Genomic DNA, 26,113 nt, shown 5'->3' with positions numbered 1-26,113 from the left:
ATAGCCTACGACTTAAGGATTTTAACTTGAAACCATCTATCAAAATATGGGAAAATATAGGCTTTCATATTTGCCATGTTCCTGGTGAATCAATCAAAATCACTCTTTTCTCTCCTCCTACAACCTAGTGATCCAATGAGTATCCCATATTATCACCAGAAGATATGCAAAATGCATACATTCAAGCTGCTTTTTTTCCCTATGGATAATTCAATCGTATATATATAAGATTCAAATCTAACATCAGGGAAGTAAATATAGACCAAACAAATGTGTTTTCAAACCTATGACTTCTACAAAATGCTTAGCTAACAATTATTTATATAATGAGATCCAACCTAGTTAAACTGAAACCAGAATACTACTCAACAAAAGTATTCTTAGTTGGACTTTTTCCAATATTGTTTCCTCTGTTTTATTTATAAGGAGATATTAAAAACAGATCTAGGAAGACATAGAAGTTTAAGTAAGCTCACCAGTTAACAATATACAGAAGTATACTAGTATATAAAGCACAAACAGTTCTAGGTCACATTTACAAAACATTATTCTACGTATATGGTATCTAAAAATAGTCATTTGCCTAACTCCTTCCAAAGTCAATAATAAGCAATATTTATTGAACTTTTACTACTTAGGGATAAAGAAGAGGGGCCAAAAGTTTGCACAAGGTCCAAAAAAATATTTTTTAACTCATGTACAAGGGTGTCCTACATTGTACTAAAGCACTGATTCAAGTTCTATGTAAGACCCACTAAGACTAAGCCCAGAATCAGTTTAGTGCTGTTTCACAGTATTGCTTCAATCATCGTAGATAGTAATGCAAACACTAAATTGTTATTCGTGGTTGTTTTGATATCTACAAAAGACTTTTTAAATTATTCACGAAAACACAGATATAAATCTCTGATCACTGAAAACTAAAATTGCTATTGGGTGTTATTAATGAGTACTGGAACTTATATTACAGAGAGGCATTTTATATCATTTAAACTTAAAATTATATTCTTTTTTTCACCCAAGAAGATTCTGCAATCAAACCAACATTAATCTATAATGCAGAATCATTTCTGTTTACTGCAGAACAAGTTAGAACCTCAAATATTTTCTCAAGTGATAATTCTTTGAACTATGCACTTATGATTTCTTAATTTTTAAAAATCTGATAATTGGTAAGATTAGCAGTTTCTACTTCACACACACATTTTAAGAGTGTTCACTAGGTACAATTCTGTGACAGTGAAATATGTTTCTGAAAAAGCTGGCCAGGGTAAGTCAATTCCAGTTTATTTAATTTTTCAATACATTACTTATTCGTTGCCTCAAAAAATAGTTATTAGGCACCTAGTAAACAACAGGCACTGTTCTAGGCTTATTATTTGGAATAGTGGATTCTATTACCTAAACATACAAACAATAATGAAACAAATACTTTAAGGTGTAGCTACGCTATTTTGGTGATTTAGATAAAGCTTCCCTAGTTGATTAGAGAATACCTTTACGAAAAAGCACCTCTTACTAACTGCCGTTCGCATGTGTAATTCATAAAGGGTACATCTTTCACTGATAAATTCACTCATCCATCTATCTAATCACATCATATCATTCTAATAGCTTTAATGCCACTGTTCTCTGAATTTACTAGGATAGATTCAAATATTTACCACTGTATGAAACTTCTAAATTTTGAAATTTAAAATTGGAGGCCCAGGAATTAGAACAGACTAACATGTCTACTAATGTCTTTTCTTACCTTATTAATAGAATGTTAATATTAAGAATAGAATATTATCTAAATAACAGAATAGAGTTTGCAAGAGTTAAAACTGGTAATTCTGAAAGTGTAGCATAAATAACATGAAGGAATAGTCTCTAGTTTAACTTATTAAATACACACACACACACACAAAATAAATATATATATCTTCTCTAGTCCTCTCATCCCAACAGTTGAAACTCTGCCCTGTCCTAACTATTGACATTGACAATGGGAATCCACAATGCAACATGCCCATAATGCTAAGGCCTATTAGAATTCTTCTCATTCTCTTCTAATTTCAAGTTGTCTTTTCATGACTTTTCTTTTAAAGTTGTTTATGTTGCATCGCTTAACTATATTCTTTACATGAAAATTATGGACTATGAGTTTACACATTATAATAATATAACATTATAATTCTCAGTCTGGACTAGCAATGCCCTGGCATATTCCTACTACTAAACTCAAGATCTAACTATGACTACTTACAGTTACTTCACAATGTTAAAAACTAAGTGAAGATAGCTAAAGATGAGGAAGATTCCTTAAATGTTAGTATAGAAATCCAATAGCATATTCTAATATATTTTATAAGAAAATGTCACAAGAATTAAAAATTAATACAAATACACATAATCAAAGCATTTGGAACTTCAGGTTAAAAAAGGGGTTCAACAGAGGACTCTAAAGTGCTTAGAACAGTGTCTCTTACACATAGAAAGAGCTCAATAAATGATAGTTTAAAAAGAAAAAAAATAACTTGATCTGACTTGGTTTCAAAATTTGTTTAAAAAGAAAAAAATAACTTGATCTGACTTGGTTTCAAAATTTTAAAAGTTCAACTCTACAAATATAGGAATGTCACACTATAAGAAAAACAAAATATATAATCTAATAAATCTCTTCTTCAATCTCAAATACTCTGAATATCATACTAATTTCTTAAGTTTTCATAATCCTATTGGATTCAGGGTACTCACTTAAAACTATTTATAGCAATTATTTACATAGAATTGAATAAAAGATCTAGGATTTTAATTTCTCCATCTATTGACCAAAAGAAGTATTGATCAAAGAAAGTTGCTTTCAAAAATAATTTTAATAATTTAGGTATAAGGGAAGGATATAGAATGTGCATATAATTTATTACAGCAATCAACTGCAAAATTTCAATAGCACATAAACACAGCCAATATAGCCAGGCAAGGATGTTTAGTAATATAGAATAGTTAAAATACCTCCTCATGGAGCATGTTAAGCTTAAAATATGATAGAAAGCAAAAAGAAAAATTATATTTCTATACAAAATAGACAACCTGCTATAATTTTTATATTATACTCTCATAGGAAAATAAATGATGCAATTCTATAAATAATCTAAGATAAATCCCTGAATTAAGAAAAATTAAAAATTGTCAAGAGGAATTACCTAGACAGGTTGATACTCTAGCAGCATTTCAAAAATATAGCATCTAAATCTACCTTCTTAGTGTCCCTATGTATAAGAAATAAATTTCCTCTGTGCATTTAATTTAAGAAGTTACCTAATTTCACCAAAGTTTACTTTATAAAGTCTCTTAAAATCAATTCTCCTTTTCCATTCTCACTTTCACCACCCCATATCAAGCTTTTATTGACTCCCTAGTGAAGTGTTGCAACAATCTTCTAAAAATGAACTTCAACCTTTCTAACACTGATTGTGTGGACATAACCAGGATATTCATTCACCTTGGCATCTTTGTAGAGTCTCTCAGATGGCCAAAATAATCAACACAAATAATCTTTTAATTTGCCTATTTTAGATAACAGTAGAACACTATGAAACAACTTTCTATCTGAATCTCAAGTATCTACTTTTTTAAGAAGTCAATCTGGCACATATACACTGGAAATGTAACTTAGACACAGGAATCAGTGTTATAAGACCACAACGCAGCAGAAAGAATGAGAATGTGGTTCACATAGCACAATTCTTTTGTGCCTCCCCCAATATCAATTAGGCAACCAGAAATATTTATTGGAGGCAAATATTTAGAGGCAAGATACTATGAAGGAAGAAAGTAGAAAATAAAGCTGATCCTTGGCTTCAAGATGTTAGTACTTTAGTTGAGATAATAGTTTCTAAAAGATGCTATAATGTTTTATAATGTATCTTTCTCAACCATATTTTAATCTTGCAGTTGAACTGTTTTTCATAATCTACCCCTTAAATACTATTAGGTATTACGATTAACCAGCAAGCTATTGTTAAAACAAAGTACTAAACCATATTTCCAATTTTTCTAGTCCTTGAGAATTAGTGATCCATGCCATTCAAGTGATTAAAATTATTTTAAAAGCATCAACTGAGAAAACAAGAAAAAAAATCAATCTAATAATTACATGTCTCACTTACGTACACTCAAATTTTCTGAATTAAAATACTGGATCACAAAATGACTGACATATAGGAAAGGAAGTTGTAAGAAATCAAAGCTAAAACAAATATTAGAAATCTAAATTCTTGAAAACTTCTTAACCATAGGCTAAGATTTAATTATAACAATCAAAGCAAAGTAATGTAGCAAATAGTCTCCTTAAGATACCTTGTCATTCTAACTCAACTCCATCATCTTTCTTTTTTTTACCCTTTCTTTTTTTAAACATGCCTAACATTTTTATTCTTTAGTACTCTTCCGTTGTATAGCTACAAAATTATTTAGAGGTTTGATCATTTATTCTGGTAGGGCTGGAGTATCTAACAAGCTAGAGACAAAGATAAATGGAGAAGAAAGTATATCATAAATTAAAATTCAGTTACAAATTATTTAACCTTTGACTATGGTGTGGGTTATAGTTTTATAAATCAGTAAAATATTATTAACCTGTAATTTTCATCCCATAAATGCACAGCTACCTAACACATCTCTAAATAGAGTTTGCTTCATATGGTAAGAAAACAGCTCTTAATCCATAGTACCTCAAGAGGGAAATCCTTTATGCTGACATCTACAAAAGACTGGCAGTAATGAGGATCCATGTAAATCAAACTGTCATCTACAAGGACAAAACAGAAGACAAGTAATTCAAAAAAACACCTTATTATTACACTGCTTACAATCCAATTTCTATGTAGAATAGCTGAAAAAAATCTGGGAGTCACAGCTTGCCAGACTGATAATCATTGACTGAAACATAGGTTTGCACAGGACAAATTAACTTTTGCATAACCAAATATGCTTGTATAAGCAGAATTTTTATAAAGTGATAAGATTGTCATTTAATTTTTGGTGATAAAATTACTTTCACAAACACACAATTATATTCCACAGTTTGCACATGAAAAATGTATTGCACTACTTTATCCTGACAGGAAGAACATATTGCTTGTCATTTTATCAACTAGCACCACTAAACCTGGTAAAAAGTAAATATGTAAATAGCAACTGCCAGAATGTGAAAGCGATGTCTTCTGAAGTTTAGTGAAACCAATAAATTATGCCTTGTTTATGCAATAACAGAAATTAAACATACATTTTACAGAATCCAATTATGTTGTGGACCAAATGACAAATGAGTGGCTATGGTAGGACTGATGAATTTATAAGGTACTCATTTTGCTCTGTTAATCATCCTGCTTCCAGATGATCCCATATTAACTTTCTGACTTTTAAAAGAAAACAATGAATATATTTTACTAAATCACTAACCTTGAAATCCAGCAAAGTAATATGACTGTTTTGGTTTGCCACCAATAATTCCCACACAATATTCAAGGCTTAAAATACCCTGCCAAAAGAAATTAATTCAGATTTAGAGTCAAGAGACAAATGGTAATTATTCAAAACAACCAAATTTGTATTACCAATATCAGTAATTCTCAAGTTTTTTACCACCAGTTTTATTTTTATTACTTTTGCCCTCATGTTCTGAAATCCTTTTGTCTATCAAACTACTTTCCTTTTTCTTTAAGTCACTCAATATTAACATGGCTAAATCAAATATTCTGATCAGCATGTCATTCAACAACATTAAACAACTACAGTGTGCCAGATATAGAGATAGACAACATTACCACATAAAAGCGATAAAATTCCTGCCAAAGCCAAAACTCTTGGCCTTTCAGTTGCTGGAACAGCCTTATTGTGATCACTGTAGTACTTTCATCAGGCCTTTTTTTTTTTTTTAATTTTTATTTATTTACTTATTTTTATTTTTATTTTTTTATGGTGATATTGGTTAACGAAATCAGGTTTCAGCTGTACATTTTAACAGTAAGGCATATATATATTTACATTGAGTGTTCACCTCCCATAGTTAGGTTTCTTTCTGTCACCACATATTTGATCCCTTTTACCCCATCTACCTCCCCGCTCCTGCCTCCCCCATCCCCTCTGGTAATCACTAGTCTATAGTCCATATCCATGAGTCTCTTTGTCCTGTTCATTTGTTGCTTTTAGGATTATAGCCCACATTCATCTGACTTTTTGAAATGCTAGAAATAGTTCTTTGGCCTTTTTAATGTTTTCATTGAACCTTGAGTCTTAGAATCTCAAACTAAAAACCATTTTATAATCAATGGCATTTACTTGACAGCTTTTTTATGCTACTTAATTTAGAATAAATATAAAGACCAATGAAAACATTTTAATCCAAGGAAAATAACATTTACTATTGTATTTAATGCCAATTTATTTTACTTATCTTAAAGTATCAGGGATATCTCAATAAATAATTTAATATGCCCTTTACCATCTCTTCTAAGCAGAACGCTATTTAAGCTGGGCCAAATAACTCTATACCTTAAAAAAAAAAAAAAAGGCATGTCCAGTGGAGTCAATTAAAAACATGTCCAGTGGAATCAATTAATGTCTTGTCAATAGTTCCTGCATTAATGTTGATATATATTATGTTAGAAAACACTAATAAAGTGTATGTTATAAAACCCCCAAAGTATTTAACAACAGTATTTAAACTTCCCTTCTTGTAAATGAGAGGATGTTTTGAAATCTAGAAGATATAAAAATAAAGATATATAAACAAATTTTTTTTCCTTTAAAAAATAATCAAACCATTGTGGGTTTTTTTTTTTTTAAGCTTAATTATTTGCTTACAAGTAATATGTGGTTGTTGTAATTAAAACACACAGTAAACAAGTAAATTTGTTGATCAACTCCTAGATGCTAGGTACTTAGGATCACTTTAACAGCTAACCATGGTTCATTTCACAAGTCATGCTCCACTCAAGAGCATTAGGCAGTCCTGCCTTCTGATAAATACTATCAATACCACCAAATAGGAAAGCCCTCAACCGATATAACATATCTCAAAGCCATCTGCAGCCCATTCCACCAGCAATGGGGTTTTGGCTAAAGGGGCCAGTTCCAAGATTGCCTCAGTTTCTAATCTTCTCATGGTAATAGAAAAGGCAGAGGGAATCCAGTTCAGATTTGCTTAGAACCTACTGAGACATGACAACATGCCAGAAGCCTCAATGGATTCAATGGTTCATAACTTCTCACATTCCACCAATAACTCTACTAAAGAATTCACATGTTAGAAATCAAAACCCTAGGATATTCGGACATTATCAATATATTATAGTATTGGTATTATTAGTAACAAGTGTGCCTGCAAATTTTTGATAACAATTAGAAAATGCCAATATACCAGCTAGAAGATTTCCATATATCATGTATTTAAAACAACTGATTTTTTAGAATCAGCATAGTTTATCTTGAGGAGATATTTTCCACCATATACATATACATATGGGATTAATGCTTCCAGTAGGGAACAAACTGTTACTGAATCATAAAAAACAAATCTAGACTTTATTTCAAGATTACTATATCCCATAACACCCTATTCAAAAAAGAATTCCATTTCTGGCCTTGAAAAAATGAGATATTTTATTTAAACTGTGAAAATAATATAAATACTATAATCTTAACCAGAAATTAAGTATTTCAAAAGTTAAAGTTTTGTGACAACTGAACTGAATGCCTTAGTGCCCAAAACAAGATAAAATAATTAGACAGGTTCTTTTGGGGAAAAAAAATTGTGTGTCTGAAATAGAACGTATTTTTAACTGGTTAAAATGAAAAAAAAAAAACAAAGTTGGAACCTTCCCCGACACTATCTTCATCGTTTCTCTTTATATAAATACTCATTCTAACTTATCAACCTTATGGTGGTACAGTAAATAAATTAAGAGATAACATAGCAGTAACAGAAAAGTCTGTTTCAATAATTACTCAATATAGTTTAATGTGGGTTTTATGAATAAACAAAGATACATAGTTTTAAAAATCACAAATAAGGATCATGGGAACTATAGACATATTACAGATAATGATTTCTGCTGCATCTGTGTTTTCTAGATTACCTACAAAAATTAAAAGGCTTTTCATTTTGTCATATAACACTGTATTCTTCAAATCACATCTGATCTGAAACTAAAAATCTCTAATGTTAAACTTTATAATCTACAACTATAAAGTCATCACTACTAATTTAACAGAATAAAATATCACAAATCTTTTGTATTTTACATATAAGCTAGCATTGTCTTAAAAAACTCATTTCCTACCTTTACGAACTCTAAGTAATCAATGTTGGTTCTTTCTCCACCAAGTCTAACAGGAACTAGAATAATTACAGCTTTGTCATCTGTAATATCAGGAGCCATGGAAGCACACTGTTTATCAATTACATCAGAACTGTAAACTGAAAAAACATAATGAATATATATTAAATTTTACAGAAATGATTTCCAGAAAAATTTTTACCCTGATTTTCCCCACACTGGCCAGTCATCTGATCACTGACATTAATTACTATCAAGGTCTCAACAAGTTAAAAATACCTACCTGATCTATGCAGTCTATAGATACCTATTGAGTAGCTACTATATAGCACGGGGGCTTCAGCAGTAAACAAAATGGAGTAAAATCATTGACCTCAGAGAACATACACTCTAATACAGAGAAACAGACAAGATGCATCAGATGGTGATAGGTGCCTCCAAGAAAAACAAAGGGAAAAAGATACATAGGAAACGCTGAGAGGAGGCTATTTAAAATAAGGTAGTAGGCAAGGTTTTATGAGAAACTAACATTTAAGTTAAGACTTAAAGAAAGTAAGAAACAAGTGATGCAGATACCTGGGAGAAGAGCATTTCAGAGCATTCCACCAAGTGCAAATGCCTTACGGCAGAAGCATAGTGAGCATATTCCAGGAACAAGAAGTTGGTGCCTCTGAATAGAAGTGAGCATGGGGTACAGTAGCAAAAAATGAGGTAAAAATGAGGAGATCAAGTTACATATTGGGGCAGAATGAAGACAGGTTATGTGAACTCTTAAAGGCCATTGTAAAGACTTCAGTTTTTACTTTAAGTGAGATGGGAAGCCACTGAAGTTTTTTTTTTTTTTTTGGAAAAGACAAGCCTTGATCTGACTTACTTTATTAGCGCCTGGTTCTTATATTGATAACAGACTGTAGGGGAAAAGGCTGAAACACAGAGAAGAGCTAAAAAGCATTTCAGTTTTTTTTTTTTTAGAAAAGACAAGCCTTGATCTGACTTACACTTTATTAGCCTGGTTCTTATATTGATAACAGACTGTAGGGGAAAAGGCTGAAACACAGAGAAGAGCTAAAAAGCATTTCAGTTATCCAGCAAGAGATGATGGTGACTTGAACAAATACAGTAATTACGAAGACAGGTAATGGTCACAGGATGGGCATGTGAAGGCAGTGAAAAGTGATTAGTTTAAGAAAAAAAAAACTCCCTAATATAGTAAATGTAAGATGTGAGAGGGGAAAAATATCATTGGCAAACTGAAGGGTTTTGGTACAAGCAGAGTAAGAAAGTTGCCATTTACAAAGACATAAAAAGACTGTAAGAAGGAGGTTTGGGAATTTAATTTTAGACATGCTAAGTTTGAGATATCAATTAGGCATGCAAGCAGAGAGGATAAGTAGGCAGTTATGGACATAATAGAAGCCTGGATTTGGGGAGAGGTCCAGGATGGACCTATAAATTTGGGAGTTGACAGCATACAGATGGTACTGCAAAGCTCTGACACCGGGTGAATTCAAATCAATGTACACAGAAGAGATGAAGTCTAACGGCTAAACATAAATACCAACAATTTTAAAGATCAAGATGAGGAAAAACCAGCAAAGGAGAATGTGAAGCGGTAGACAAGGAAAACTTGAAGAAGAGTGTCCTGGAAACTAAGTAAACAAAATGTTAAAAGGAAGAGGAAGTGGTCGACTATGTCAAATGCTATTAACAGACTGTGATGTGAGGACTGAGAGGTGACCACTGGATTTAGCAAGATGAAATTATTGTTAAGAGCAGTTTTGGTAGAATGATGGGTATTGGAGCCTAAGAGAAATAATTCAAGAGAAAACGGAAGGATTAGGTGGTAACAAATATAGACAAACCTTCTTTTTGTTTCCCTTCAGAGGGCTCTATTTCCTCCAGAAGCAAATACTGCCACAAGTAACACAAAATAATAATATTTCCATGGGCATATACAACAATTTCTCCCTTATGAAATGTTATCTTTGATCTTCATTCAATACACATTTGAGAACCTACTATTTGTTGACATGGGGTGTGGGAGAAGTACACAAAAGCAAATAATATCTTGATTCCAAATTGTTTGGCTGAATCATTTTGGTATTTTTCCTCCACTTCCAACATATGTAAGAGTTATAAAAAAGTTCAGTTCCATAAGAGAGGCTCACTATAGCTATGATTCCCAACCAAGGGATTCTGATACCTTTCCCTATCCTGCTACCTTAACAATCATTGATCTTTTGGGGAGAAAGAAATCATCATAAGGTGATATTACAAGTGAATTTACAAGTGCAACATTTAATAGAGGTATTTCCAAAATGTTACAGAGCACAGAAAAATTAATTCTGCCTAATGGGAGTTAGGAAAGACTTTACCAAAGGTGTTAATTTTAAGGGTACTTGTAAAGAATGAGTTGACAGTTATAAAGAGGCATTTTAATAAGAAGGGGCATTCTAGGCAGAGGCGATAATAAGTGCACAGGAATAAAAAAAAAGATGATAACAGTTTGCCCAAGTAATGAGCTGAAGGTTGACAGCACTTCGGTGTATCAATATAAAAGGGAGAGTTGGGAGGTGGTGCTGAAAATATAGGTCAGGTCAAATTGTAAAGGGATTTATGGGTTTATATGCTAAAATAACTTGAGACTAGAAACAATGAAAAGTCATAGGTTTTTAAATTAAGAAATGTAACCAGATTCCATTTGCCATTCATTTCCTCCTCTTCCTATTCTGTATTCTCTTCCTTTGTGATTGCATCTCTTCCCATGGTTTTACGTATTTAGGACTCTGCACTATACACTTGGACTTTTGAAACTGCATTTCCAGTGATGCTTGTGTTAATATGAGGTAACTTGTATTTTCTGCTGCCTAAGTATATACCTATGTTAAATTTTCCCATCTAACTTTCTTAAAGTAGTCATTTTAAATATTGGAATTTTCTTTAGAAACTTACTTCATTGCAACTAATAATTCATAGTATATCAAAGAATATTAATAAGTGCCTGCTACTTATAGGGTGCTATGTAGAAACAAAAATGTCTAAGATGTGGTCTCTACCTCCACAATCATTTAGAATATAATTGGGATAAGCCAAATATATATGTGAAGTCTGACCAAATAAACAGATAAAATTAAAATTATATACATTCCTTACCTGTACAATCTTGTGCAACATAAATAGTTATGCCTTGTAACTCAGGGTGTCTTGCTTCTTCAACTGCTTTTCTAAGAAATAACAAGCATGATCTTTTAAAATCCTAACTAATATTTCTAATTGGTAACTAAAAATTAATTTAAGAGGAAAGAAAGCCATCATTTTCCTGACATTCCTATTTAATCTATAGAGTCTGCTTTCAAAACTATCATTTGAATGGTGTCAGAAATTAGGTCAGTTTTTTCAAAATTGAAAAAATATATAATTTAAAACTTTTTGGGTATAAAACTACAAACCCCGGTCCTCCCAACCCAAATTTTCTCTCATCTACTCTCCTGGCTATATTAAACATTTTCTAACCAACGGTATTACAATATGCTTCAAGGTTTGCTTCATATTAACTTACATTACTGACTAGTAGTTCATTATTGTTTGATTGTTCTGGTACAATCAAACTTATGAAAGTTTTTTTTCTTTTCCTTAAACAATAGCATGACTTTTCTTCCTTCATTGAAAAACCTTTGTGACCTGAACAAATGAATCTCCTAATTTTGAGTCTTAGAAATCTATAAGTAAAACTGCAAATTGAGATCTATTTCTAAGTGAGTATAATGTTCTCAACAGTGCACATGATATGAAAAAACATGCACACAATATCTGTAAAAAAGAAAATTATACAAACTGTGGAAATATAAGTATTTTTATTTAACTGGATCTTTATAATTTTTTAACTTAATAGGCTTTACTATGAATAGTTATATGTGTTAGTAGAGAAGAAGAATTGGCAAACTATGGCCCACAGGCCAAACACAACCTATAGCCTGCTTTTGGTACAGCCTGCAAGCTAAGAATGGTTTTTATAGTTTTAAAGGGTTGTTTAAAAAAAAAAAAAGAAAAGAAAAATGGGCAATAGAGCCCTTATAAGGCCTGTAAAGCCTAACTTACTTATTATCAGGCTCTTAACTGGAAAAGTTTTCTGATCTCTAGGGTACAGAACATAACATTTTTAAGAGTAGAACCTACGCTTTTATGATTATGCTTTTATAAATGTCATACCAAACTGGACTTGATATTATTAACAATCTGCTTAACAACATTATGCAAATACTTTTTCAATTGTAAGCATCTGGCCTATAAAATATAAAAGCAATTTAATAGAATATGCTAAAAAACTGTAATAATTTGAATTTACTACAATATACTATACTTAGATGACTCAGTTTATAATAGTGGAACATACAACAAATAAGACAATTTAAAAAAAACTTACGTAGTGTCCAAATAAATGGCACATAAAAAGATGAGGTTTTCGACTTTTTTCTTACTACTCTGAATGTCACAGACTCTACTTTTACTATGATAAAATTATAATAGTAATAGTCTCATACATTTACAATTCACAAGAATCTGATGTGTGCAAAGAAATGCTGAAAACATCAATTTTAGATCTTGACATTTCATTATGCTATCAGTATATTACAGCCCCCAGGTTATACTATTTAAAAAAAACCTGTAATGTTATGCATGTTCCAAGGTTGAAAGAGTTGTTAGTTTTTAGAACATTGCAATACGGTAGTCTAATGAAAACCCTGTTAGAAAAAGACCTTGGATAGCTACACCTATGAGCAAAAGAAGAAAAATTTATCAGTAGCTAAATTAAATGTAACTAGAGTGGCAAATGTCTCGTTTTGTCCCTATTAGCAAATAAAATCTCCTTTATGAATATTCTCATACACTTAGACTTTAAAAGTTCCAATTACATACAGGCACTACAAAAAAATCAGTATCTCTAAGCCTGAGGGCCTCTGTCATAAAATGAAAGATTTTAAAACAATTTTACCTTAAAATGTGAGCAACCACAGCTGGTCCATACCAATCTCCAGCTTTTTTCCCAGACTTCTTTCCATATTTTATTAGTTGATGTAAGCCAAAGAGAGCCAAGGGGGAATCACCAAACCAAGAGATGATTTTCCTGTGATAAATTTCATTTTGCATTTCATGATCATCAGAATATCTCCCAATTGTTTCCTTCAGAGAAATTGTTGGGGTTTTGAGTTCTCTTTCCCCTGAAAGCGATGCTTCAAATGATGCAGTAAATTTTTTTACAGTGTGAGAAGTCCATGATTCAGAGTCTGAATTGTCAATGTTCAAAGCATCAGGCCAGGTCCAAGCTATAGTAGTTCCAAAGCAAGGTGTTCAGATCTTTTAAAGAGTTAGACTTTAACAATTCTACTAAAATAAATATGTAGCATTTAGACTCATATGGATTACTGAACTAAAATAGTAGACTCAGAAAGAGGCAAATTCATAGAGACAGAAAGCAGATTGACTCCATATGGAGCAGGGGAGTGTATTGGGAATAAATACTAATGCGTATGAGGTTTCTTTGGGGATGATAAAAATGTCCTAAAATTAGATTATGGTGATGGCTATAGAACTCTGTAAAAATATTAAAAGCCAAAACATCATTCACTTTAAATGAATTAATTTATAATATATAGATTATATCTCAACAAAGCTCTTTAAAAAGCAAATAAAGGTATGAGCAGAGAAAATATGCCAATAGATCGATATTTACTTTTGAGTGGTAATATGATTCTGGACTCTTCTGTAGTTCTTAAAATTTCTAAAATGGGACTATATTACATATAAACAAAAAAATTACCAAAGTGAAAGACAAAAAAAAAAAAAAGAGAGAGAGAAAAATAGTAAACTCAGGTACACATGGGCAATTCTGGAATATGCTTTTCTTTTTTTTCTTTGACAGTGCTAAGACAGACTAAATATTTTTGTATTCCATTACCAATATTGCTTATCAGACATCTACTCCGGACCACCCAAAAGGTATAATAAACATATGGACTGACATTCGGAGTATTCATGAGAGAATAACTTCTAAAAGTGGATTTTGTTGTTTATATGTTAAAATAAAAGCCTGATCATAGAAGTTTTAAATTTCTTTTCAAATAGTTTTTTCTCATATATCCTTTCAGGATAACGTAATCATTGTTTAAAGAAAAATGGCAATTCTCTAGTCAATGAAAAGTTAAAAAATGAAGTCATTAAAGACTAAAGATCTCAAAAAAGTCAACTACTTCTACGAGTTCACTGTTTTTAATAAAAAGACAGTCCCCAAACACACATGTAATTTTTTTTATCTTAAAAATTATTCTTTAATTAGAGAAGATGAAGATGAAGATAGTTCCCCAGGACAACTGCCCTGAGGCGACCAAGTTTATTCTGCTGGGACTGACCAGCCAATGAGAGCTGCAACCCATCCTTCCTGTGCTGTTTCTCCTGATTTACCTCATCACCTTGCTGAGAACTTCAGACTGATTTTATTAATCAGATCCACTCCCTGGATGCAAACTCCCACGCATTTTTAATAAAATGAGTCAGATTCAGAGACCCAGTCAGAGCTATGAAAACTGTTTCAATTCTTTTTCTTTGCATTATCCACACCACTTATGAATAAACATACTCTCAAGATCTCATTAATAATCCCTATAAAAAGGTTACTAAATATTTGCCATGCATTCAGAGAAAAACACAAAAATAGTAACATTTAATAAAAATGATATATAATAGCCTAAAATGGTAAAGTAAAATCTTTCCACAATGCACACATTATTAAAAAAATGGACTAATAAAAATGGTAAGAAAGGTTGCGCATTTGAAAAATAAAAAGATACATGTAAGTTAGGCATCCATGACATTTTTGTGAGTCTAAAAGATTAAGTACAATGATCTTATAGAAAATATCCTTAATTAATTTAACTGATTATAATCATATTTATAAAGATAAAAATAATTTTAAAGTATATTTAGAGAAAAAAATAAAGAAATCAGTGTAAAAATTCTTAAGATTTAAATAATGTAAAAATATTAACTATCTGCTCAAAGTCACCGCATTGACCTGACTAGGATTTACTAAACTGGAGATAATCCAGAGAGTTGAATCAAAAAGAAACAAATAATAACAAAAAACTCTACTGAAAATTGAACTTACTTAAGTCACAGTAGCACCCAAGAATAATAGGTATGTTTAACCTGTATTTTGGAAAGGAAAATCACGAAAGTTTACATGTTAAGTCACACCTAGCCTAATTTAATAATGATGCAATATGCTAGTTTCAAATTTAGGAGACATTCAGGAGTCAAAAAATTAACCTCGGGGAATTTTATGCAGTTTGTAAGCTGAAGTTCAAATTAAAAAAACAAAACCCCAAAACACAGAGATTGGATTTACCTCTACCAAGAAAGTGGAGTATGAGTCCTTGAGCCAAAAGCATCTGGCCAGTTCTTAATGTACAGCCCCAACCGCAGTCTGTTGTCAAAGCTGAGCCTTCTATTGAAGGAAATTCTTCCCTGTAGGTCAGCCATATTCTTGAAATGAAATCTTTACGAAATTCTTCTACATTTCCCGCAATTACATGGTCTTCTATTGTACATCCAGATCTTGCATGTAACAGTTTATTTTCATCTACAAAATAAAAATATAAACTAGTCTAAATAAATGCCAAGAAATGTAAATAATGGTATTATATTCCCATTACTGTCCATAAGATATAAAGTATATCACAATCTTTCTAATCCTTTTTTTTCTGTTTAAGTGACAGTAAATCTTATTCTGCCTCATTAGGCTGTTATGAAAATCAACTGAGAATGAATGCTGAAATGTTTTGTACACTCAAGCACTAATATAAGGTATTATCAGTAATACTGTTGTTAATAATAATATCCTATATTCCAAATATAATCAACTCTTTTATGAGAGGATAATGTAAAAATATCTTTTCTTTTTGCCTCATTTGGCTCAGGATATAGATATTAGCGCTCTCTAAAATGAGATTTGCAAATAAAATACTATGATTGTCAATATGTAAAAATGTGTATAAACTAGTTCTAAAAATCAAATAAAATGTGCACACTGTAATCATCATGAATATTTATACTCAAATTATAAAATCAAAACTAACAAGCTAAAGAGTAAAAACATAAAATTCTTAAATATAGTTATCCTTTTATATGGGAATATAATTTTTAAAAACTTGTTGCCACCCACATATAGCACTTTTAAAGGCTTTCTAAACTGATTAACTCTTAATATAATTTCTATGTGAAAACTATGGTCACTGTATGCCCAATAATTTATAAAACACTAGTGCTCAAAATGAACTAACATTCCTTGATTACTCCCAGAGAGAGGGTCTTAATAACCTTTACAATCTCAGCAGGTACACAGTGCCTAGCACAAGTAGATCCTAATAAATGTTGGTTAGTTCGGGTGGGTGGGTGGCGGACAGATAAATCTGCATACAACCCTCATTTCCATGGAGTTTAATTTCCAATACCCTTTAAGAGGATGTTCAAGCAGTTTTATCATGCTTTTATTCCTCGTCCTTCCTGTATCTATCCTTCAAGCCCATTCTGAGAAAAATTACAATCATCCGAACTTCATATCTACTAAGTAAAGCTAAGTTGCGGCATATAGTTTCAGTGATAATAAAAATGCCATTCACCCATTATCAATGAATTTTTCTCAGTCTTAGAGTTTGAAGTTAATTATAAATAAAAATGCCTGAAAATTGAACATGGCACTAAAAATATGCCCCAAATTTCCACTTTAGAGACATTTAAATTTGTTTAAAATTTGATACAACTGTGCATAACTCTAACACCTCATCCTGTGGTTTACCAAATACATAGTTCCTAATTTCTTACTTAGAAGAAGTAATTAATTCCTTATCCTCTTAAGAGCTACTTTTCTTTTAATATTTACTCTAAGTATTATTGGAAAACTACTAGTATTAAAAGAACTTTGTTGTCCTGTTCATTTGCCATTATAATACTAACCCTTCTATTCCACTATTTGACTGATTTTCTTTTGTCACAATCTTTATAATATCTACAGTCATGTGTCGCCTAATAGGTATACATCTTTAGAAATGCATCATTAGGTGATTTCTTAGTTGTGGAAACATCACAGAGTACACTTACAAAAACCTAGATGATGTAGCTGACCACACACCTAGGCTATATGATATAGCCTACTGCTCCTAGGCTACAAGCCTGGACAGTATGTCACTATACAAAACATGAGATTAAATCAAGCATATGAAAAAATGATGCAATCAAGAGACAAGCAAACACAAGATATATGAGGCTGCTGCCAATGTACCATGGCATACTGTTTTACAGCAAGCTCTTCTTTTTATAAGTAGAGTATACTCTAAAATAACAATAAAAAGTACAGTAAATATATAAGCGGGTTATATGGTCATTTATTATCATTATCAAGTATTATGTACTGTATATATTATGTACTATACTTTTATACAACTGGCAGCAGAGTAGGTTTGCTTACACCAGCATCACCACAAACAAGAGTAATGCACTGCATTATACCATTACAATGGCTACAGCATCACTACACAATAAAAATTTTTCAGTTCCGTTATAATCTTATGGGACCACTGTGTATATGTGGTCCGTTGTTGGCTGAAACATCGTTAGAGGGAGCATGACCATATAACGTTTTTGATCTACATCTCCCTCCCCTCCAGATTTCAAGTACAGTAAAGGAAAAGGACTATGTTTATTTTCTGCACCTCTGAACCTTCAGCACTGAGCACAGAGTTCAGTTCATGGCAGATGTGCAACAAACATTTGTTAAATGAATGTCAGATAAATGGAACCAAAAGAAAAGTGGGGTTTTTTTAAATTGTTTTGCTTTGCTTTTGTTTTTTATGACAGGAGAGACCTGAGAGCTTTATGAAGAATAGGATTGTCTGAAAGAACCACTACAAAGAATGAGAAAGAAAGCTGATAAAGGAAATAGAAGAGAATTGCTAGTAACACTAAGGGCTTAGTCAAGGCTGACTATCACAATCAGAAATCACAATTAAACAAGCTAATATGAAAAATAATCAGAAGTAAAACAAATTGCAAAACAAGGCCTCCAAGATTACAGCTATTGTAACTGTCAGATATGAGATAAAACAAGTATGTGTATGTTTAAAAAAAATTAGGACACTGAAAGGTGGACAAATTACAGAAAAGAGACTATTAAAATTAACCAGGCACATATGAAAGAAAACCAAATGGAACTACTAGAAATGAAAAATACAATAACTAAAAACAGGAACTTGGTATAAGATTAAACAGAAAATTACATGCAGCTCAGGAGATAATTAGAAACCAAAAGTAAGAACTAAAGAAATTACTCAGAACACAGCACAGAAAGACAAAATAGAAAATATGAAAAACCAAAGAATTTCAGAAACATGGAGAAAAATCTAACAGAAAGATTTATCAGAGATAGAGAATTTAACAGAGAGGGAATAAGAAGAATGAGAAACAACTGTAATTAAGAGTGGCTGGAAAATTTTCATATTAAGAAAGCTAAGAATTCCAAATAGAATGAAATCTACACCAAAGATAAGCAACTGATCTTAAAAACAGAGAGAAGAAAGAGAAAAATGACAAATTCAAAATACTAGAGAAAACATTTGCATGTCCTAAAGTAAGCAAAAATTTATTAAAAAGAACACAGAAGGCACTAACCATTTAAGGAGATTAAAAAATTCATTAGACTATATTGCAATTAAGAATTATGTTCTTCAAAAGATAACATTAAAGAGATAAAAAAGTAAGAGAGTAGAAAAAGACATTTCCTACAGATATATCCAAAAAAAAAGGATTCCTATCTAGAATATATAAAGAAAACCTAGATATCAGTGAAAAAAGACAAATAACTTAATAGGAGATATATCCAAATTGAAAAATATTTATAAAAATATGCTCAATTTCATTAATTATCAGAGAAATGCAAATTAAAATAAAAACACGGCTCTAATAAAAAGGGAAAAATACCAAATATTGGTGAGGTGAGAACAATTCATACACGCCTGGTAGGAATATAAATTGGCACAATTATTTTGTAAAACTATTTAGTAGTATATACTGAGGCTGAACATATGAATACCCTATGAACCAGCAATTACATTCCTAGATGTATGTGTGTGTGTGTGTATGTATCTGTATATAGATATATATACAGATATATATCTGTATATAGATATGTATCTGTATATAGATATGTATATATAGCTAGATATATACAGATACATATATATCTGTATATATATATCTATACAGATACATACACACACACGCACACACATACACCTAGAAATGTAATGTGTGCATATATATATATATATATACACACACATACATACACACACACAAATTATTATGTATATATATACACACACAAATTATGTGTGTGTGTGTGTGCTACATAGGAATGTAATGTGCGTATATATATATATATATACACACACACACACACATACTGAATGAAAATCCATACGCGTTTGTTCACCAAAGCAAATATACTAGAATAATCACATCAGGCTCTTGAACAATTGCCAAAAATTGAAAACTATCCAATGCCCACCAAGAATATCCAAATGCCCACCAAGAATAAAATGGATAAACTAGTTACGGCATATTCGCACAATGCAATACTCATAGAAATACAAAAATATCCAGCACCCAACAAAGTAAATAACACGTCTGGCAACCAATCGAGAATTACTAAGTATGCAAAGAGGCAGGAAAACAGAAGCCAAAATGAGAATACTCAATCAATCAAAACTGACTCAGAACTAATACAAATGCTAGAATTAATAAACAAGGACATAAAAGTTATTACAACTATGTTACATATGTGCAAAAAAATAAGTAGAGACAAGGAAGATTTAAAAAATAGAACTTCTAGATATATAAACTACATTCTCTAAGATGAAAAATACGCTGCCATAAAATATGGGATTTATGGCAGATTAGACACTGCTGAGGAAAAGAATGAAAGACTGATGAACTTGAGGACATAGCAATAAGAACTGTCCAAATTAAAACAGAGAGAGGAAAAAGAATTAAAAGAAAATAAAAGAGCCTCAGGGAGCTGTGGCACAATTTCATCCATGTTAAAATATCTGTAATTGGAGACCCAGAAGGAGAAAAGAGAGAGGAAAACAGAAAAAAATATTTGAAGACAATATGGCTGAAAAAATTCAAATCTTGTGAAAACTATAAACCAACAGGTCCAAGAAGTTGAACAAAAGTCAAGCGCAAGAAACAAATAAAACTACACCAATGCACATAATAATCAAATTGTTCCAAACTAATGATTAAAAAAAACCTCAAAAGTAGAAGGAAAATAAGACATCAATAAAATCATCAACCTATATCTATACCTATATCTAGCAAAAATATCATACTAACAACTAAAATGTATGGCATCAATAGCATAAAGACCAGAGGTGGGGAAGTGAAGTACACTACTGTAAGGCTCTTATACTATATGTGAATTGGCATAACATCACTTAAAGTGAACTGTGATAAGTTAAATATGTATACTAAAACCTTAAAGTAACCACTAAAATAGCACAATAAAAAGTTATAAGCTAATAAGCCAACAGAGATAAAATGGAATCAAAAAATACTCAATCTGAAAGAAGGTAGAAAAAGAAGAAAAGGGAACAAAGAACAGAGTAACAAACAGAAAGCAAATATTGAGATGACAGACTTAAACTTAACCATATTAACAATCACATTAAATGTGTATAGCCTAAACAACTTAAATCAAAAGGTGGAAAATAGACTAGATAAAAAAGTAAGACCTGAATATCTACTTCCCACAAGACACACACTTTAAATATAAAGACACAAATAGATTAAATGCGAAAAGAATGGAAAACATATACCATGCAACCCTAAGCAAAAGAAAGCATTAATATCATACAAAGCAGATTTTAGACCAAGGAATATCATAATCTTTTTTATAATTACAAAAGGATCTATTTGTTAATAGACCATGACAATTCTAAATTTTTATGTACCCAATAACAGGACTTCAAAATCAATGAAACAAAAACAGATAGAATTGCCAGGAGAAAAAGACAAATTCAATTATAGTCAGAGATTTCAATATCCCTCTCAAAATAATTGATAGAAAAAGTAGGACAGAGCAAGGATAGAGAAGACTTGAACATAATATCACCAAACTCGACCTGATAGTCCTTATAGAACACTCAGCAATACATATTCTTTTTAAGCGCACAAAGACATTTACCACACTATACCATATTTAGATGATAAAATAAGTCTCAAAATCTTCAAAGAGATTAAAGTCATAAAAGTAGTTTCTCTGACCACAATGGAATTAAATTAAAAATCAATAATAGAACAAGACCTGAAAAATGTCCCAATTTTTGAAAATTAATACACCTCTAAATAACTCATTTCTTCCTGCATGCCATCTTTTAGTAAATGGCAAGTCATGTTTCAAAAAACTCCAAATTCTGGGATCGTATCTCCACAACATTTGGGCATAAACTTGTTAAGTTTTGGAATAGCACAGATCCTGAAAACTGCAGAGATGGGGTATAGCACAAGGACCAAGAGCCTGGCTTCAAGTCAGAAAAAGCTTTTATTATTTTGTAGTGTCTGTGTACCCTCTATATGCCTTAAAAACTTTTCTTTTCCTTTTTCCATGTACTAGTTTTGTTCCTAGCTAGACTGATTATCTGTGGATGCTCTTCAACCCCAAAACTAGGAAATTATCTCTGTTAATTTACATTAAATCATTTTGGTCCCTAAAGAGAACTGGTATATTAAAGACAACCCCAAATTACAGTTTTTCCTTAATGGTCTCTGGGCCTGTCATGGACTGAATGATCTATAAGAAAATCTAGAAAACCCTGGCCAGATAGGGACATGGTATCTAAAGAAAAAATGAGGCTTACTTAAAATAAGATAAAATCCTTAATTGTTTCTCTCACAGATAGCTCACAGATATCCTGAAAACATTTTTTTTTTTTTAATAATTTTGGTATTTGCTCAAGATAAAACTAACCAGGAGGACCATTTGGTTTATATACTATAAACTTTGACATAACAACATACATCATGATACCTTACATTTGGGAAGGAAAAAATGCATAATATAAGAAGAGTTTGTAGCTCAGGAAAGTTAGCAAGATAAATTTAAAAGCCTGAGCAATCAGGACAGGTTTAGCATAGTTAAGCTAATTTTTTGCAAATTTGTCTTAATATTACTAGAAATTAAATAATAGGAAACAGATGATCGAGTTTAAGGATCTTATATTTATTTATCACTATGAATTAGTTCATTGTAGATGACTCAGAGGCTGGTAAAATAAAATCATTGTGATTTAAAGCTACCATTTTCTACATACTTGGATCTGTGACGTATCAGAATGCCACTGCCTTCAAAAACAAGGGAACTGAAACAACTGAGCAAAACTATTCATCAGCTAAATACCACACAGGATAAGAGATGAGTGACTCCAAAGTAATTTGACTAAAAACTTGAGCAGAAAAGAAACTACTGGCAAATTTCTATATAACAGAAAAAGAGATAAGTATTAAATAGAGAATTTATGTAGGAATATGATACAGTTAGAACTAGATTGAAAATACCAATATAAACTCACGCTTTTCTAAGAAAAGAAGTGAAAATATATTTACATATATTTATCTGTTATGGTTCTGTGCGCTGAAATGACCTAGGGGCAACATCCTTCCCACGATGTACCTTTGCACTCAGATTGTAGTTTCTAACACTGTTTTTTTGCTAAAAGAAACCAAAGTTCATTGGGAAATGGCTGATTTCAAATACAAGGCTGAAAAGTCCAAAGTTATGGAAGAAAGAAGTTTCCAAAAGTTAATTAGGTTCTGTTTAAAGATGTAGAAGCCAACCTTCAAGGGGGGGCTTCCACTGGCCAAGATGAGACAGTTTGGGTATCAAAAGGAGATTATTGGTGGAGATCGACCAACATACATATAATGAGTTCATAATGACACACAAAAAGAGAAAAAGTTAGCATTAAAATATCTTAAATGAGGTGATCAGAATATTATATTTCTGTCGAGGATACAAAGAAAGTCTTGACAAAACAGTAATAACCTTAGGACAAATATTATAAACTAGTAATTAACCAAAGTAACACCATAATTACAGGATTCATAAATCTTTATATATTATGGGTTTATATACTCACAGAAGAAGAAATAATGAAGGAAATTAGCTTTTCATAATCAATAAATATTTTTTGTCATGTACGCTAAAGTTTAAAAACTCCATTAACAAAATAATATCGCTAATGTTACTCATTCTATGCCATATTCACCTTCATTCTTCTGAATAAATATTCAATTCCCTTTTACCTTACCTTGTTTACTGTGACTCTTCTTAGTCAAAATGTATATTTGAATCTCTTTTCAAATGCATATTTGATCTTATTTACTGTTCTTCCTGTTTTCAAAATTATAACTGACTCACTTAAATTTGTGTGTTTTTAAGTACAAAGGCTTCCCTTCCTGTGGATACCAAAACAATTTCTGGAAAAATGGAAGAGGATGGGGTTTGGAGTTATACTCATTAGAAAAGGGACTCCATAAAGTGGATGATATAAATAGATATGTGATATTTTTCTGGCTAATGGTCAATTTTCCTCATTCTGCATGCAGATATTTTTAGTGAACAGTAAATTTCTTATTTCAAAAAAATCTGAGAATAAAGTCTTATTTCCACAATAACAAAAGAATGTACTATATACACTGTTTATAATGGCAAAAAGCTAAAAGCAATCCAAATGTCTATCAATAGTAGAAAGAATAATTTGTGATAAATCATAGACTGGAATATTATGCAGCAATAAAAATAAACTAGAACTACACATAACATGGACAAATCTTAAAAACATAATTTTGAAAGTCATACCCAGGTCACAGAAGTAAAATATAGTTTGATTCCATTTTCAAAAAGGAAAATGGAATCAAAATATAGTTGATTCCATTTTCAAAAATATAGTTTGATTCCATTTTCAAAAAACAGGAAATATTAAATCATCAGGGACACTTTTGGATAGTACAGTTTTTTTTGCGGGGCTGGGGGGGTGTGGTTGGCATGGGGAAGCCTACCATTGAATAGAAGCACACATATTAAAAATGACTCATAACTTACTTCTCTTGTTGAGTATAGTTTTCTTACTATTCCCGAAAGTGTACAGACAAGGTTTTTATCTTCTCTATATGTAAATAATTCATAATTTTGAAACTTTAAAGGTTTAAAATAAAATCATTAAAATAAAAATTCAGTATTTATAATAAAGAAATAAAACAAAGAAAAAAAGTATTTCTTCCACTGAATTCTGTCATATCTCCTATCTTGGTATTGAGAGAGATACTTCCTACTGTAAGGAGAGGTAGGTGAAGATAAAGCCAATATGCTAAGATTAGCAAAGTGGGAAGATGGATAGAAATGGGTCCTTGATGAAGTCACAGAGGCACTGAATAAACCAACCTAAGAGCCATCCGTACCTCTGGACTTCTGCTTGTATATAATACATCCCCTTATGGTTTAAGCTATTTTGAAATGGACTTTCTGCTTATTTGCATCCAATAGCATCCTTTCACATTTGGTCTCCTTCTAGAGTTTTATAACAGTCTATTCTTTTTCATCAAAAAAATCATAATGGGATTAATTATTTTTGTAATTATTTAAGTCACTCATCTGCCGGACTATAAGCTCCTTGAGAATAAGCCTTATGTGACATATTTTCAAGAGTAACCCCAATGCCTGGCACATACTTGGCTCTCAATAAACATTTGTGGACTAAATGAGTAATCTTATTCATCAAATTGCCTACTAGTGAATAAGCTGTTTCCAATTTTTTCCAACAAGCTGTAATAAACTTCCTTGTATACATGTTCTCCACACATATAAAGAACTTCTCTAGGGTGAATACTGAAAGGTAGAGTGGCTGGGTCCTAAGTTGTGTACATTTTCAATTTATCTAAGTACTCTTCAATTTGTCACGAAGAGGTTGTACCGATTCACCCTCCTATCAGCAGTGTCTGAGATACTTTTTCTTCACATCCTTGCTAATATCTGATACTATGAAACCTTTAAATTTTTGCAAATCTGATGACTAAGAAATAGTGTCTCATTTTAATTCATACCTCCTTTATTACTAGGGTAAGCATTTTCTTACGTTTGACTGGCCATTCAAGCTTCTACTTAAAAAACAACTGTTCATTTTCTTGTCTCATTTTTTGTTGAGTTATTCCATGTTTTACATATTAATTTGTAATTCTTTATTACTTGAGACTAATCTTTTATCTAAGATATAGCTGGAGAGATGATAAATGGATAGATAAATACTCATGTTTACATACACATAGATCTATATACCTACAAAAAGAGAGAAAGACAGTGAGAGAGAGAGAGACAGACAGAATTCTTGTCTCATTTTTTGTTGAGTTATTCCATGTTTTACATATTAATTTGTAATTCTTTATTACTTGAGACTAATCTTTTATCTAAGATATAGCTGGAGAGATGATAAATGGATAGATAAATACTCATGTTTACATACACATAGATCTATATACCTACAAAAAGAGAGAAAGACAGTGAGAGAGAGAGAGACAGACAGAAAGAGAGACAGAGACAGAGAGAATGAGAGCGCGCATGTGCAAATATCTTCTCTCTCTGACTTGCTTTTATACTTTGTCATGGTATCTTTTGTCTTGTT

General features: G+C 31.5%; 1 protein-coding gene across 4 annotated transcripts in view; it reads right to left on the bottom strand.

Moving 5' to 3' along the window:
* ATG4C (autophagy related 4C cysteine peptidase) overlaps positions 1-26,113 on the bottom strand; it is a 68,479-nt gene that overhangs the window by 18,289 nt on the left and 24,077 nt on the right. For all 4 annotated transcript variants that reach the window (XM_015595292.2, XM_006919269.3, XM_015595291.2 and 1 more), the window contains 6 exons: positions 15,730-15,963; positions 13,321-13,651; positions 11,481-11,551; positions 8,331-8,467; positions 5,449-5,527; positions 4,719-4,795 (listed from right to left, as the gene is read on the bottom strand). In XM_015595292.2, coding sequence (XP_015450778.1) covers positions 4,719-4,795; positions 5,449-5,527; positions 8,331-8,467; positions 11,481-11,551; positions 13,321-13,651; positions 15,730-15,963 — 929 coding nt within the window. The remainder of the gene's footprint in view (positions 1-4,718; positions 4,796-5,448; positions 5,528-8,330; positions 8,468-11,480; positions 11,552-13,320; positions 13,652-15,729; positions 15,964-26,113) is intronic.

The sequence above is a fragment of the Pteropus alecto genome, unplaced genomic scaffold (assembly GCF_000325575.1).
Source record: "Pteropus alecto unplaced genomic scaffold, ASM32557v1 scaffold25, whole genome shotgun sequence".
Classification (NCBI taxonomy): Eukaryota; Metazoa; Chordata; class Mammalia; order Chiroptera; family Pteropodidae; genus Pteropus; species Pteropus alecto.
This window is presented reverse-complemented; position numbering and strand designations above follow the sequence as displayed.